We start from the raw sequence: 14,740 nt of genomic DNA on the forward strand, positions 1-14,740 counted from the left end.
TCCAAGTCACATACCCAAGGTATCATCTTCAGGTTTTATTTTAAAAAGGTACAACAACCTATAAATACACAAACCCACAGTTGAGAGCAAGAAGCCACAAATAACTAGATTATACTTAGTAGGGTAACAACTTCTGAAGTATGGCTATAAGAGTCACTCATCTAGAATTACCTTCCTAGATTCCAGGAGTTGATGAAGGCCAACAACAACCAGGAGCCCAAGACCAGCAAGGAACATATACATAAAGATTCTGACATAAAAGGAGAAAAAACAAATTGGCTTTAATTCATAAGAAACACCACAACTAATCAGAACTGCAACTCTGCTTTAACTCAAACAATACCATAGCTGTAATTACAACTATAATTCTAACACAATATAGGCTTTCCAAATAACTTGTGGGGCAAAGGAAGAAAATATTTTATATTCAACTTAGATCTAGGTAATAGGTTTCACAGATGTACTTTATCTTTGAGAACAATTAGCCAAAAAAAGCAATTATATATCTAAAATGAATAAAATTACTTTATAATTTATTATACTCAAGCTCAAGCTCAGTTAAAATAATTGCATTAGGTTTTCTTTCCCTCAAATATGAGATTATTTTGCACAATTTAACTTAAAAATTGCTTTTGATCAATTACATATATGTATACAGTGACAAATGGCTCATCATCATTCACCAAGAACACAGCTTCTAAGATAACACCTAGTTTATATTTTTGATAGCAACTGAAGAGATATGTAACTTAGGTGAGGCTGGTGATCAGCTCATGAGCATGAGGTAGAAAAGAATTTAGAAAGAGGGACCATTCAGAAAGCCAACTATCTTTTTAAAACAATTTTCGTCATTTTCCATTATCTTTCCTAACTCACTGTTAATAGTTTAAAAACCACCTAAAATATGGATTTATGTAGGCAGGATTTCACAAAAATCTATAGTTTGGTCCATTTTCACTATTAAGACAAATGTTGACAGGAGTAAGCCTTCCAGGCCTGCCCTGTGAGATCTACATATTGCTAGTTTTACTTACGTTTCTCCATCTAACCCATCCTCTCTTTCAATAATCGTAACTGTTTGGTTGAAGACAGCATCTTGGAATACATTGCCCTATTAATAAAATAAATCACAAAAATATCAACAGCATTGAAAAAATAAAAGATTATGAGATTTCTTAAAAACTGTTACCCTAACAGATATAAAAAAGCTTTCTCATCACTTAGGTCAGTAAGACTCAAAAAAGTCACATGTAATTGCACTAATTCAAAGTCAGAGACTCAAAATTATAATATTATTTTCTTCCACAAAATAAAAAATGCCTCCAACTTTGGTAAAGTTGTCCTCTGTTTTCGTGAGGGTGGGGAAGGGGAAATGTGTGAGAAACCAGGGAAGTAAAATAAAAAGGGGATAAAATGCACAGAAAGAAACAAAGCCCACAGAACACCCGTAGTGTATAATCCTCCAAAATAGAACGGAAGAGCATGAAAATGTATATAGTAGCAGCTGCAGTAGCAGATTTTAAGAACTAGACTTGAACAGAAGTCAAATCCATGTTCTAAATTCACAATGGATTGGAAATCGATTTACAATAAACTCAATTTTCAGTATCAACATATTTTTCTGTTGCGGTTTTGGAATAATTTTGTCAGTTCAACACAACTTCAGTTTTCAAACACAAGAATCACTGGGACAATACAGAGATAGCCGTTTCCAGTGTTTGATGCTTAACACAAAGGCGCTACTCAAAACTGTCACTTATTGCTCAACTGTAATTACGTAAGTTTTACTTCAAAATCCCTCCACCTGCATTCCTCCAACGACAATTCCAGGAATCAGAATACATTGATGATACTAACGTTCAAAATGGTACTAAAACTACATAAATGTCTGTTGGATTAAGTCTAATTCTGCTTGAAAACAAGACAAAATATATAATTATTTGAACTGCTTAACTATAAAGTTGAGGAAGATGAATACATTATTTTTAAGGATGAAAAACCCCACTAAAAAAAAAAAAAAAAAAAAAAGAAAACTTAATTACAGCTTGAGAAATTTATCTCAGACACAAGTAAACATGTTGACTCTTATGTGAAGAAAAGGCTGAGTAAGCTTCCAAGAGAGGATGAAATTTCCTTCTCTGAAAACTTTTTGAGAAGGGAATGGTTTAGATGTGCTCTCATCTGAAGGATGTAGTAGTTGGCACCTACAGGTCAACTCCTAGCAGTAAAATTCTAGTGGGCTTCTCATTCATTCACTGGACATACAATATATATATATTAAAAACCACAAGAAAGACAACAGAGCTTATATTAGATTATTTGGTTCTCATAAACCTCACTGTTCTATCCTAAAAATACCTGGTTATATTTTTATCTATGAGTACATAAAATGATGGAAAAACAATTACAGAAAGCCCTTAAAACTTAAAAATAAAAGCAGTGATATGGGCAAAATACAAACAATGAACAGAGGTACAAAACAAATTACTCTATATATCTAACATCTTAATAAGCAGTAGACTCCACTGTGTGGCTTTACTGGTCTATTAAGCTCAAGCTCATCCGCTTTCCTACTACAGCCCCTAACATTCATCTCTAGTATGTTATCACTTATGCTGGGATATCGCCTGTTCGTATCTATCTGCCCCACTGGATTCTAGACCTGAAGACAAACGTGCAACTTATTTTTGCCTCCCTGTTGCCCATCACAGTTCCAACCATAAACAGGCACTTGAATGAATAAATATAAGAATATTCACTAAACACTGTCAATTGACCTCATCCATCTCTAACTTAAAAAAAAAAAAAAAAAAAAAAAAAAGGTTTAGAGGGCCTTACATTCAAGTCTTTGTAGTTCAGATTGATGACTAGACCAAAGGGTCGTCCACCCATGGGCTCTGCAGGAATGAAGGAGTATTCAAAAGTTGCCTGTCTCTGGGGTGGTACTACAGTGTTCAGAGGAAGAGCTGTGAAATTCTGGATATAAAACTGGTAGTCTTGAGGATAACGGAATGAGGCATCTAAGGATTCAACAATAAAATCTTCGGTACCCTTGTTTGTAAAGCCTACTAGGAACTTCACAATGTTATTTGCTGGAAAATCTAAGAAACAAAAATAAGAAACCAAAAGATTAGAAAATGTTCAAAGCACACAAATAAATAGAAATTACTAAGGATTTGGGCACCCTTTCCTAAAAGTGGACTTGGTTTTGGAATCTTTTTCAGTAGTGCACTCCAGTTACCCACTAACTAGTAACTGATTACAATTTGTGTATAAACTGAAACCCTTGTCTGTATTCTAGCATTCCAACTTCAGAACTGAACGTAGCATCTCAATGTTAGACTACATCACTTTCATGTTATGTGATCTAAGAAAGGACTGTAAGATTATCTTGCAGTGGGACTACTTGTCTTGGAAGTCACCTCCAACTTACATCTGTTATCTGTGCAGATAAGAAAAGAATGACAGAAAAGTCTAAGAGGTCCTGAAAATTGTAGTATCTGTTAAAATATTGGGAAAAAAAAATTAACCAGGTAACCCATACCACTTTAAGAATTCAAACACAAATTTGAATGTATGACCTAATGAGGAAGCTGTAAAAAAAGGGCGGGGGGGAATCTCTTATCAAATCATACTTTTTGTAGGCATAAACTCTGAATATATGTGGGAATAAAAAACTTGAGAAGACCAAGATAATTAATAACTTCAAAAAAGAAAAGTCTTCAATAATTATATGTGGCCTACAGAGCTGAGTTTCAACCAGTTTAGCAGAGGCTTTGGGACAGACACTTCTGGGTCTGTCTTCACAATCTATTTACCAAATGAGTAACCCTGGACATGTTCTTCACCTCTCTAAACCTCAGTTTAACAGTAACTATCCTCATACAGTTTCTGTTAAGATTAAATGAATGCGCACAAAATATTGAGAAGAGCTCTCCATAAATATAAGACATTATATTTTCTTTTAATAAAACTAGGCTCTAGAAGGCCTAATCGTACAGAATATTTCACTAATATCTACACTCAAACTATGAGTCAGTTTACTGTGGCAGTTTGAAAAAAATTTTAAAAACAGTATCTTCCAAAAGAACATTCAACTTCTAATTAAAATAGATAGTATTTAATTTCCCCCTTCGTTTAAATGCCAGGAATACTATCTTATGGATATGGGTAATCGCATATATAAGAGGATTTTTTTGAAATACGTATTTACACCATATTTGTAATGTAAGAAAGAAGATGAACAAAGATCTTAAGCATTACTAATGCTTCCCCGCAAAAGTGAGCTTGTCATTTGAAAAATTCCTACGTCTGAGTTAAAACTAACACTTCTCTATTACCTTCTCCTTTCACAAACAGGATAGTTGTATCTGCGCTTGGTGAAGCTTCGGGTTCACCAGATACATCCTCTTCCTCTTTATCTTCAGCCTAACAAAAACAACATTAAAAAGATAATTATGGAGGAAAATACATCATTTAAAAATAATGACTCCACTAGATTTGGGACAAAATACTGCTTCTCCTAGGCTTTGCTGGGATCAGTAGTGGTAAGAATTTCAGTGTATCTCATCAGTTAACATAAAACTTTCAGAGTGGGGGCGCCTGGGTAGCACAGTCGTTAAGCGTCTGCCTTCGGCTCAGGGCTTGATCCTGGTGTTCCGGGATCGAGTCCCACATCGGGCTCCTCCGCTGGGAGCCTGCTTCTTCCTCTCCCATTCCCCTGCTGTGTTCCCTCTCTGTCACATAAATAAATAAATAAATCTTTAAAAAAAACAAAACAAACAAACAAAAAAAACTTTCAGAGTGGTGCATCTCAAAGAATAATATGCATACCAATCCCCTGGGGATTTTATGCAGATCTGATTCAGTTCTAGGGAAATCCTGAAATTCCGTATTTCTAAAAGCACCCAGGAAATACCAAGACTGCAGGTACTCAAACCATACTTCGGAACTGTAAGGTTCTAGAGCATGGGTTGGTAAAACGTCAAATTTGAAAAAAGTTTAAAAAGTATCTTTCAAAGGAACATTTAATTCACAGTTAAAACAAATAGTATTTATTTTCCCCTTCAGTTTAAATGCCAGGAATAGTACCTCACACAAAAAAGTCTCAAACTTAGTCTCCCTGCCCTCCATCCTCCTACAAAGGTGAAGGAAACAATTCTCTGAAAGCAGCACCAACCCGAGGACCCAGATATCAAATATTTTGGGCTTTGGGAACCATGAGGTCCCTCTGGCAACTACTCAACTCTGAGGCTTCAGTATAAAAGCAGCCACAGACAATATGTACAACAGAAAGGACAACTAGACTTAGCCAGTAGCCATTTTGCCAACTTCTGCTGTAGAGCACCTTGTCATCACCCCAAAAGATTTCTATCCCAATTAACAGAACAATTTTCCTTTGAGAAGATGTCACACAACTTGGAAGAAGTGGTTTAAAAACAAAAAAAAATGAGCAGGATCGTATTAGGATGATGGAAAGGTCCTAAAATTCAGAGCTGCTCAACGTGGTACATTTACTATAGATTATAGAATTGTATGTTTAAAACAGGTTAATAGTATGATATGTAAATTATATCTCAACGAAATAGTTACAAAATGCGAACAAATTTTAATTTAAAATTTTAATCCTCGGGGCTCCTGGGTGGCTCAGTTGGTTAAGCCTCTGCCTTTGGCTCGGGTCATGATCCCAGAGTCTTGGACTCTGGGATCAAGCGAGCCCTGATTCTGGCTCCTGCTCTATGGGGAGCCTGCTTTTCCTTCTGCCCCTTCCCCCCACTCATTCTCTCTCTCTCTCAAATAAATAATTATAATCTTCAAAAAAAATTACCTTTAAAAAAATTTTTTTTAAATGTTCTCAGTGCAGCACTTCTCTAGGCATCAATGAGGATTAGAGATATTCATACACTTTAAGTGTTCAGACCTTTAATAAATTGAGATAGCTAAGGGCACCACTGTTTATTGGCATTTTGCTTTTCTCACTTAGGTAAAACACTCTCTCCCCCAAAAGACAGACTTCTGAAGGGCAAAGACTGTCTTACATTTTAAAAATTCTTCACACCCAGGGGCGCCTGGGTGGCACAGCGGTTAAAGCGTCTGCCTTCGGCTCAGGGCGTGATCCCGGCGTTCCGGGATCGAGCCCCACGTCAGGCTCCTCCTCTATGAGCCTGCTTCTTCCTCTCCCACTCCCCCTACTTGTGTTCTCTCTCGCTGGCTGTCTCTATCTCTGTCAAATAAATAAATAAAAATCTTTAAAAAAAAAAAAAAAAAAAAAAATTCTTCACACCCAGCTCATACACTCAAGAGAAGACACTCAAACATTTGTTCAATGACTGCGCAACTGTCTGATGTTATATATTAAGTATCCTTAAAGATACCATTCATTTAGTAAGAGTTAATGAATTTCTACTTTTGAGAAAAGAGACCCACAAATAGGAAGGGACCAGAGACAAGAAGGCAGGAACCATAAACTGTAATAAGGAAGAAAGAGTATACTTGAGAAAAGGTTAAGAGAAATCACCCTGAAGATTAAATTAATGGGTTGTGGGATAAAAAGAAATGGAAGTCATAAGGCAAGAGCTTGAATCACTAGAGCCATACCAAAACAGAAAATAGTTTATGGAGGTGGGACGGATGGTAGAAGCTGAATTCCATTTTGAACACACAAAATTTCAGGTACGAATGGAGTATCCCGATGGTGCTATCTGGCAGAGAGCCGGAAATAAAGGTATGGAGCTCAGTAAGGTCAACGGCTAGAGGCAAGATCTGAAGGTTATCGGTAAAAGGTGGTGCTGGTTGAAACCACAGGCTTCATCAACATTAAGGAGCCAAGCAGAGGGAGAAAAGGTGGTAGAGAGACCAAGCAGCAGCAACTGGGCAGAGGAAATTAAAGGGGCGGGGGACAGAAGCCAACATGAAGGGACTCAAGGGTTACTCCACAAATGCTAACAAGAGTTCAAACTGGCTGACAACGAATAACAGGCCAGGAATTTCACAATTAAGTCAGTGGTGACTTAGCAAGAACAGTTTTACTTGCTACATCGGACCAGACCACAATACAAACATGAAATGAGTAGAGTGGTACAGTTTACTCTTTCAAGGTATGTGCTGGTAAAAAAAAAAAAAAACGTGTAGCAACTTAAAGTGGAGGAATACGAAGTGGCATATAGAAGTACATGCACAGCCTAACACAATCAAGCCACTGAGAAAGAACAATGAAGTTACACAAGGAAAGAATAATACAAAGTCCCACAGGACGAGATGGGAACAAGAACACAGGTGGTAAGGCTAAGCCTTAGAAAAGAGTAAAGACAACTCCCTTTTTTTTTTTTTTTAAAGATTTTATTTATTTGACAGAGAGAGACAGCCAGCGAGAGAGGGAACACAAGCAGGGGGAGTGGGAGAGGAAGAAGCAGGCTCATAGCGGAGGAGCCTGATGTGGGGCTCGATCTCATAACGCCGGGATCACGCCCTGAGCCAAAGGCAGACGCTTAACCGCTGTGCCACCCAGGCGCCCCAACTCCCTACTTCTTAAGGAGAAAACGTAGAAAGGATGAGTGAGTAATATATTCAGAAGTAGAAATTTGGAAGAGTTCACACCTGATGGCCTTCGTTTTCTGACACTGAAGGCAATGTGTTGCTAAGTCTGTGAAAAGGATTGACTCTGCAGGTTTTGTTTTATTTTGTTTTTAAGATTTTATTTATTCATTTGACAGAGATAGAGACAGCCAGCGAGAGAGGGAACAGAAGCAGGGGAGTGGGAGAGGAAGAAGCAGGCTCCCAGCGGAGGAGCCTGATGTGGGACTCGATCCCAGAACTCCAGAATCACGCCCTGAGCTGAAGGCAGGCGCTTAACGACTGAGCCACCCAGGCGCCCCTGATTCTGGAGTTTAAAAATTTATGTAGGATAAATCGTAGTAGCCTAAGAGAGGAAATAAAACTAGCTAGAAGCATGCTGCAATGATCTTGATTCTAGCCCAACATTCTTACCGTTTAACTGTAATTTTATAGTAAAAATTTCAGAACTGGAATTTTAAGAGATCTTCTCTAAGCCCTTTCCTCTTCACAGGACACATTTTATATACTGTTTACTGCCTGCTCCTCACTCCCTGCCACCAAAACACATATATACTGCCCCAAGAACAAAAACTCCATGAGAACAGAGAAAATAACTGGTTTGTTTACCCCAGCACTGGGAACAGTGCCTATCACATAGTAGGGACTCAGTAAATATTTGCTTACTGAATGCAGGAAAGAAACAGGAGGAAAGCGAGATCCAGAGAAAAAAGCTATCAAAGTTAAAAAGCTAAGTAGCATGCATCCCAAATCTATCAACACTGGTCCAGTGCCATTCCCATTCTGTTACCCTCTTAGACTCATGTTCGTATGATCTTTAATTGTTCTTTGTTTCATATCTCCCTCCTTGTGCAAGAAAATATTCATGATCCATCCTCAATCACTGGCCCCTTTCTCCCAACTTCAATCCACTCTGATCATAGTAACAAACCTCTAAAAGCAAAAATTTTAATACCAAATTTGTCTATAAAAAGATAAATTCTAGAAAGGATATAAACATGAATTACATTGTGTAGAACACTAACCAAATCCGTGGGTTCATCTTCTTCTACCTCTGCTTCATCATCTTCGTCTTCAATTATTGAATCTTCCACCGTTTCTTCATCTTCTGTAAGATCCTGAGCTGCAGCTAATGAGCCTAACAATAAGATACAAAACAAGCAGTTAACCTTTACCCCGGGCATACCAATGTTTTTTAGTCCCAAGTATAGGCAATACACTTTTCCCCTTGGAGTAATTCAATCTCCCAGTTCCCTTGAAAGATGCCAAATTACAACGCGTCTAGAATATTTTGATATGATTTTCTCTTATCAATAGATAGTCTTACCAACTCTGTGTTAACTTTAATGGGAAATGCCGTTTAATTTTCAAAAGCACTTAATTGTTGGGAAAATGAACTGAAACTAAAGATGCCTTGAAGCTCAAATAAAAAACTTAAAGTGACTTTGTTTTAAAACTAAGATACTCCAGGGGTGTTTGAGCTCCTTGCTCCACTGGGAGCCTACTTCTCCTGCTCCCCCTGCTTGTGTGTATGTGCATCGTGCTCTGTCAAATAAATCAATAAAATCGGAGTAAGAAGCTCCAAAATTTAATCCCTATTATTAACCATACAAACCAAAAAACCCTGCTCAGGTCTAAAGGAAAATAGCAATCTCAATAACTAGGCAAGAAACATTTGTTATTAAAGTTGACTACAGCTCTCTTAGAACTTCATAGCATGTAATTCCAAGGAACAAATATTTGTATGGCATCCACGGTAAAAAACTAGCTTGCATAAAGCATATTTGGTAAAATAAAAACTATACTGGCAACTTCAGGGTTGATAGCATTGAAAGCATGCATCAATTTTTGCATATGGCTTCAAACATGTTTTAAGTACTTTTTTATTCCCCCTACACTGAAAAATTAAGCATAGGGGCAGCTGGGTGGCTCAGTCAGTTAGCCTTCTGACTTCAGCTCAGGTCATGATCCCAGAGTCCTGGGATCAAGTCCCACATTGGGCTCCTTGCTCAGCAGAGAGCCTGCTTCTTCCTCTCCCTCTGGCTGCTGCTCCCCCACTTGCTTGTTCTATCAAATAAATAAAATCTTAAAAAAAAAATTAAGCATAACTGTAAGGCCAAGAAATTATAATTTTATAGGCAAAAGTTCACTAAGTAAGTCATATTAAATCTACCTCAGGCAAGACACTCAAAAGAAATTTCAAAGTTCTAGTGACTCTTCCAACATTTCTCAAAAAGAATGATGATGTGGCAATTCAGTAGGGGAAAAAAAATGTGGGAAAGGAAGCATGTGCACATGCTGCAATACCCAGGAAAAACAGTATATATTAAGGACTCTGCATTTTAAGCCTTTTCCACTTCCTTGAGTTTTTACCGGCTGTTAAGATTTATGAAAAACACTAAAGAACACTGAACCACACATTATGAACTGAAAAACAGCTTCTACTGTTTGCTGCACAAAGACAGTGCATTCATAATTTACAAGTCATTTTCTAAAACCAATAAGAAAAATACCTATGCTGACATAATCTTAAGTTGGACTTAAATTTCAAGACTCCTCAATATGTACAATGGCTTTTCATCCTACATTTCAGTAGATATTAATATTAACCAGTAACAACTTTGTGCCTAAAAAGTCTAGCAATTCTCAATTGGCAAAATTAAGAAAAAACATCCTTTGAAAGAAAGACCATTCTTCACAAAAAAAATGTTTAAAGATATCCAGTTAGGTTTAGATACAATTGATGTCTCCTAAAAAACAAAATGTTTTCAAACCTGAAAAACATACTCTAGGTTCTAAAGTACAACTGTCAAATTTTCTTTAAAAAGCCAAATAAGCAGCCAGCAAGCAACTCATAAAGGAAAAAGGATCCCTCTTTAAACCTGCAAATGAATTCATTAACGGGTTTGGTTAATTATCTCATTTGGTTTTCTATCCACTAAAGAGAAGCCAGTCACTTCACTTTTCTCTGCAAAAGCACTCGTGGATACCTGTCACTATCATTCGTTTTGCCACAGAACTTGCTTAAACTTACAGAATAAAAGGCATTCTAGTGATCGTTCAGTCAGATTGCCTTTTACAGATTAGAACCAGGGCAAAAACTCAAGTTTCCACATCTTTAATGTTGTTATTTTCACACCATATTAACTGTTGGAAAGGATAAACCGAAATAAACCTATAATGTCGAATTCGATCCCCCCCAACCCAGGGCAATGCGATGCTTCCACAAAACAAAAAACAGTTACAGAAAAAAGGAGAAGAAAAATGAGAGCTCAAGTAATAGGCTGAATTCCTCAGTCGGCCTGGGAGTTGGGGTGGACAATGAAGGCGAAGATGTGGAGTTTTTCTGAAATGAAGACTCCTGGTAACACACAGAGTTCAGGTGCTGATAAACAGGGAGATGACCAGAAACGGGCGGTGGGGGGGAGATGCTATAAGAGTTCAGGTGTGTAGAAACCAAGGGTTTCAGCAAATGAATGAAGGAAGGCTCCCAAACGTGGAAGCTAAAGACACGTCAGCCCAGAGCGGATGGGGGTGGAGCGGAGGCGGCCAGAAGAAATACAACCGGCTGCAGCGCGCTCGCGGTGCAGCTGTGCCCGCTGCCCCCTCGCCTCTTTCCCTAAGCCGAGGACCCACCAACTCCAGCCACAGCTGCAGGCGCGGGTCCCGGGCCAGAGGAGAAACCCAAGGCTATGGGCGGCCACCAAGCAAGGTCGCCAGGCACTGACCCGCGCTCCGCGTGGAAGGGACGGAGGCCCCAGCGGGGATTCGCCCCGCGCGCGCTGAGACCCCCTATTACGAACCGGGGGTCGGGGATGGGATGGGGTGGGGAGAGGCTGGCGGGACGGACGCCGGACCCAGGAGCCGCTGCCGCCTCCAGCTTCAAACTTGCTGTAGCTGGCGTCTCCTTCCCGGCCAAGACCCGCCGCCCACTCCCCTCGCCTCACCTCCAGGGCTGCCGCGGAGCAAGAAGGTAGCGGGGAACACGAGCAAGAGAAGCAGAAGCAGGCGGGAGAGGACTCTCATGGCGTAGCCGGTCCGGCGTCCGGTGACCGCCCGCCAGTGCTCTCCAGGGCTCCGGCGGTAATGGCGTTACTCTTCATCCGGGCTCCAGGAGGGGGCGGGGCACGCATCACGCACGGGCCCTTGCCACGCCCCCTCCTCTGGCCGAGGAACGCCGCCAACGTGGCTGCTTGGCTCCGAGTGGTGGGGAGCGCAGGCGGCCCCAGGAGTCACGTGACCGGCTGCCCGGGGCTTCTGACATTTCCCGCGAAAGTCCGCCTCCCGCGGTAGACGTTGGCTGGCCACCTGTCGTCTGTTGCTCGCCCCGCACCGCTCGTCCTTCGGTCCCAATTAATTAGCGTCGTAAGTAGTTACCTTATTTGAATGATGATTCGCCTGGTGTTCGGCGCGGTAGTCTTTTGTATAATTTTAAGTAATAGTGATAGAAGAAACATGAACTACCCGTATGTGTGGCATTGAAAAGCAAAACAGTTTTGTAATATATAATTGTTCAAAAAACGCAAAAAGCATAAAAAATAGTGGAAAATCTTGGCTCCTATCTGCCATAGTTAAACAGTGAGTGCTTAAATTCTTGACATTCCAGAATTATAAATCACCTAGAACAGTGCCTGGCATATGGTAAACGTTTGGCAAATATATACTAGAGGCAACATTGGCTGTTCAGTGTCCTTCACTTTCCTTCTCATCTCGTTGGACTTTAGGTTGCTGCCAATACTCTGGTATTTCATGCAATTAAACAATGTGAACACCAAGTACTATTGGACTGGACCAGTGTGAGATGTCATACAGATGATGAAACAAATAAACTAACCTTGATTGCATGCTTACTATTGTCAATCACTATCTCTTAGAGCTGTGCTTTCATGTGTAATCTATATAATCTCTAAAAATCCCTATGAGCTGGATATTATTTACTGAGAAGAAAACAAACACAGAGAGGTTAGTAATTTACCCAAGGCTTAAAGGCTAGTCAAAGGCAAATGGAAGATTGAACCTGGCAGTCTGGTTTTCAGATTCCTGCTCCATGGCCTAGAACCATCAGCTCTTCTACTCCTGAATTGGCTCAAAGCCTCACTGGCCTGGGGCCTCTGTAAAAGCAGCTTGTGGCTGCTGTTGCCACTAATTCTGTATGCTAAAATCACAATCTGATAGTGCTGGGCCGAACCAACTCAGCTCCACGCCACGCCACCAGGCCACCAGCGCCACTGCCACTGCTGCTGTTGAAAAGAAAAATCACAGGCCCAAAATCACATCACTTAGGCCAAATCACCAAATGTGGACTTGATACACAACTTAACTGCAGTTTCAACTTCCCCCGGAAAAGGAGTCTTAACCGGTCAGTCAGGAATTTTCTGATCAGCATCAATGAGGAATCTTGTCACATGGGCCCTTCTCCAACCCCCCTTCTCCAACCCCTCAAAGAAGGTAATCAACCTAATACGACAGCCTGTCCTTCCCCCTAAGGGGCGGGAGATGGTGCCTGAAACAATCCTTTCTTTTCTCTTCTAATAACTTCTTGCCCCACCCTTCTTCCTATAAACACCGTCCATTTTGTACACCTTGTCCTCGGAGCTATCCCTTGCTAGATGGGATGCTGTCCAATTCATGAATCACTTAATAAAGCCAATTAGACCTTCAAATTTACTTGGTTCAGTTTTGGTTTTTTAGCATGGCTAAGGCAGCTGGCAGAAGCGGAGGGCACCCTCCCACTCTGCTGCTGTCTCCATCTCTGCTCTGCTGCCAAAGCTGCCACTGTGCCAAAATCATCAAGGCCATGGCCACCACTCTGTGGCTGAACCTTGCCTCGTACTCTCTACTGGTGAGGGAACACTCTCCCTCCCCAGCTTTATGTTTCGTGAGTTTCCAATCAGGCCTTTTCTGAGTTCCTGATGTCTGACAGGTTTTTTGACAAACACATCCTTCTATTTAACTTGCTGCTGTCTCCTCACACCAGAAAGCATGCAGTGTGAACTGTGTCACAGACAATAGACATTATACAGTACTCAAAATCACCTCTTCCCTCCCTTCTGGACCAAAGATATCTCACTGACTCCTTTCCCTTCAGAGGACTGATTTCCAGTGGGGTGGATTCTCATTATAATTAAAATGAGATCCTAGTAGGTCTTTCTCCCCAGTTCGCAGGACATGTTTAGACACAGCCTGAACCAGTAAGGATAATCCAGTTAGGCTTAACCTGGACTGCCACACCAGGTATTAAATGACTTCTAATGGATTTTATTTGGGACTTGAATTTTAGATAACCAGCTCTTAAATGCTCGTCGGGGACAAATAAAATGTGCCCATTCTGGATGTGACTGATGTGCAGAATTTAGGGAAAATAAAAACATACAACCAGAAAACAAACTTATGTGACTGTCCAACTGGTATAAAAAATAAAAAGTAGTTGCCTGTGGATCCAGGAAGTAAAATACTCACCCTGATCTGGGGGCTTACAAACCTTGTATTATGATCTACAGTCTCCCTCTAATAAGCAGCTTTCTCTTGGCGCCCACCCAGAGCTCTCCCCCTTCGTTGGTTCCAATCCTTGATTCACTGAATTAAGAATCTGTCCACTAATATAAGGGGCACCTGGCTGGCTCAGTCGGTAGAGCAAGCGACTCTTGATCTTGGGGTTGTGAGTTTGAGCCCCATGTTGGGTGTAGAGATTACTTAAAAATAAAATCTTAAAAATATGTACTAATTTATTTAGATCATTCCAAATATTTCCCCATGCTCTCCCTCTCTCTTACCTCTGCACCTCTCTCTCTAAAGGTACTCGTTTTCCAGGAATATACCACATCCTGGTTATTCTCATTCACAGGGCTCAGGCAGATCTCCGTTGATTTTCACTTTTGTCATTTTATTCCCTTGGAATTTGTAGAAGCAGAGCCATCTCTTCCTCTGATTACTTAAGAGTTCCCCTCAGCATCGTTGGCAAATGGGATCATTATGCACCGGTTTTTGTTCTATTCTATTTCTCCAGATTACCACATAGCTGAGGAACTTCCTCATGCCCCTTAAACTTTTGCTCAACTGTTAACCCGGTTAGCAGGACTTACTTTCACTACCTAATTTAAAATCACAACTCTCCAACCTTCCCTCCCCAACACTCTCTCTAATTCCCGTCTCTCTACTCTCCTTCATT

At 40.3% G+C, this 14,740-nt stretch overlaps 1 protein-coding gene across 2 annotated transcripts in view; it reads right to left on the reverse strand.

Moving 5' to 3' along the window:
* The window catches only part of SSR1 (signal sequence receptor subunit 1), a 38,701-nt gene extending 27,011 nt beyond the window's left edge, over positions 1–11,690 (reverse strand). Inside the window, exons 1-6 of one of the 2 annotated variants that reach the window (XM_040645028.1) lie at positions 11,520–11,690; positions 8,598–8,710; positions 4,341–4,428; positions 2,839–3,101; positions 1,035–1,111; positions 172–250 (exon numbers count right to left, since the gene is read on the reverse strand). In XM_040645028.1, the coding sequence (XP_040500962.1) occupies positions 172–250; positions 1,035–1,111; positions 2,839–3,101; positions 4,341–4,428; positions 8,598–8,710; positions 11,520–11,598 (699 nt within the window). In that variant the 5' untranslated portion in view covers positions 11,599–11,690. The remainder of the gene's footprint in view (positions 1–171; positions 251–1,034; positions 1,112–2,838; positions 3,102–4,340; positions 4,429–8,597; positions 8,711–11,519) is intronic. The other variant, XM_040645029.1, reaches the window with a different exon arrangement.
* Between the last annotated feature and the right edge of the window lie 3,050 nt (positions 11,691–14,740).

The sequence above is a fragment of the Ursus maritimus genome, unplaced genomic scaffold (assembly GCF_017311325.1).
Source record: "Ursus maritimus isolate PB19 unplaced genomic scaffold, ASM1731132v1 scaffold_30, whole genome shotgun sequence".
Taxonomy (NCBI): domain Eukaryota; kingdom Metazoa; phylum Chordata; class Mammalia; order Carnivora; family Ursidae; genus Ursus; species Ursus maritimus.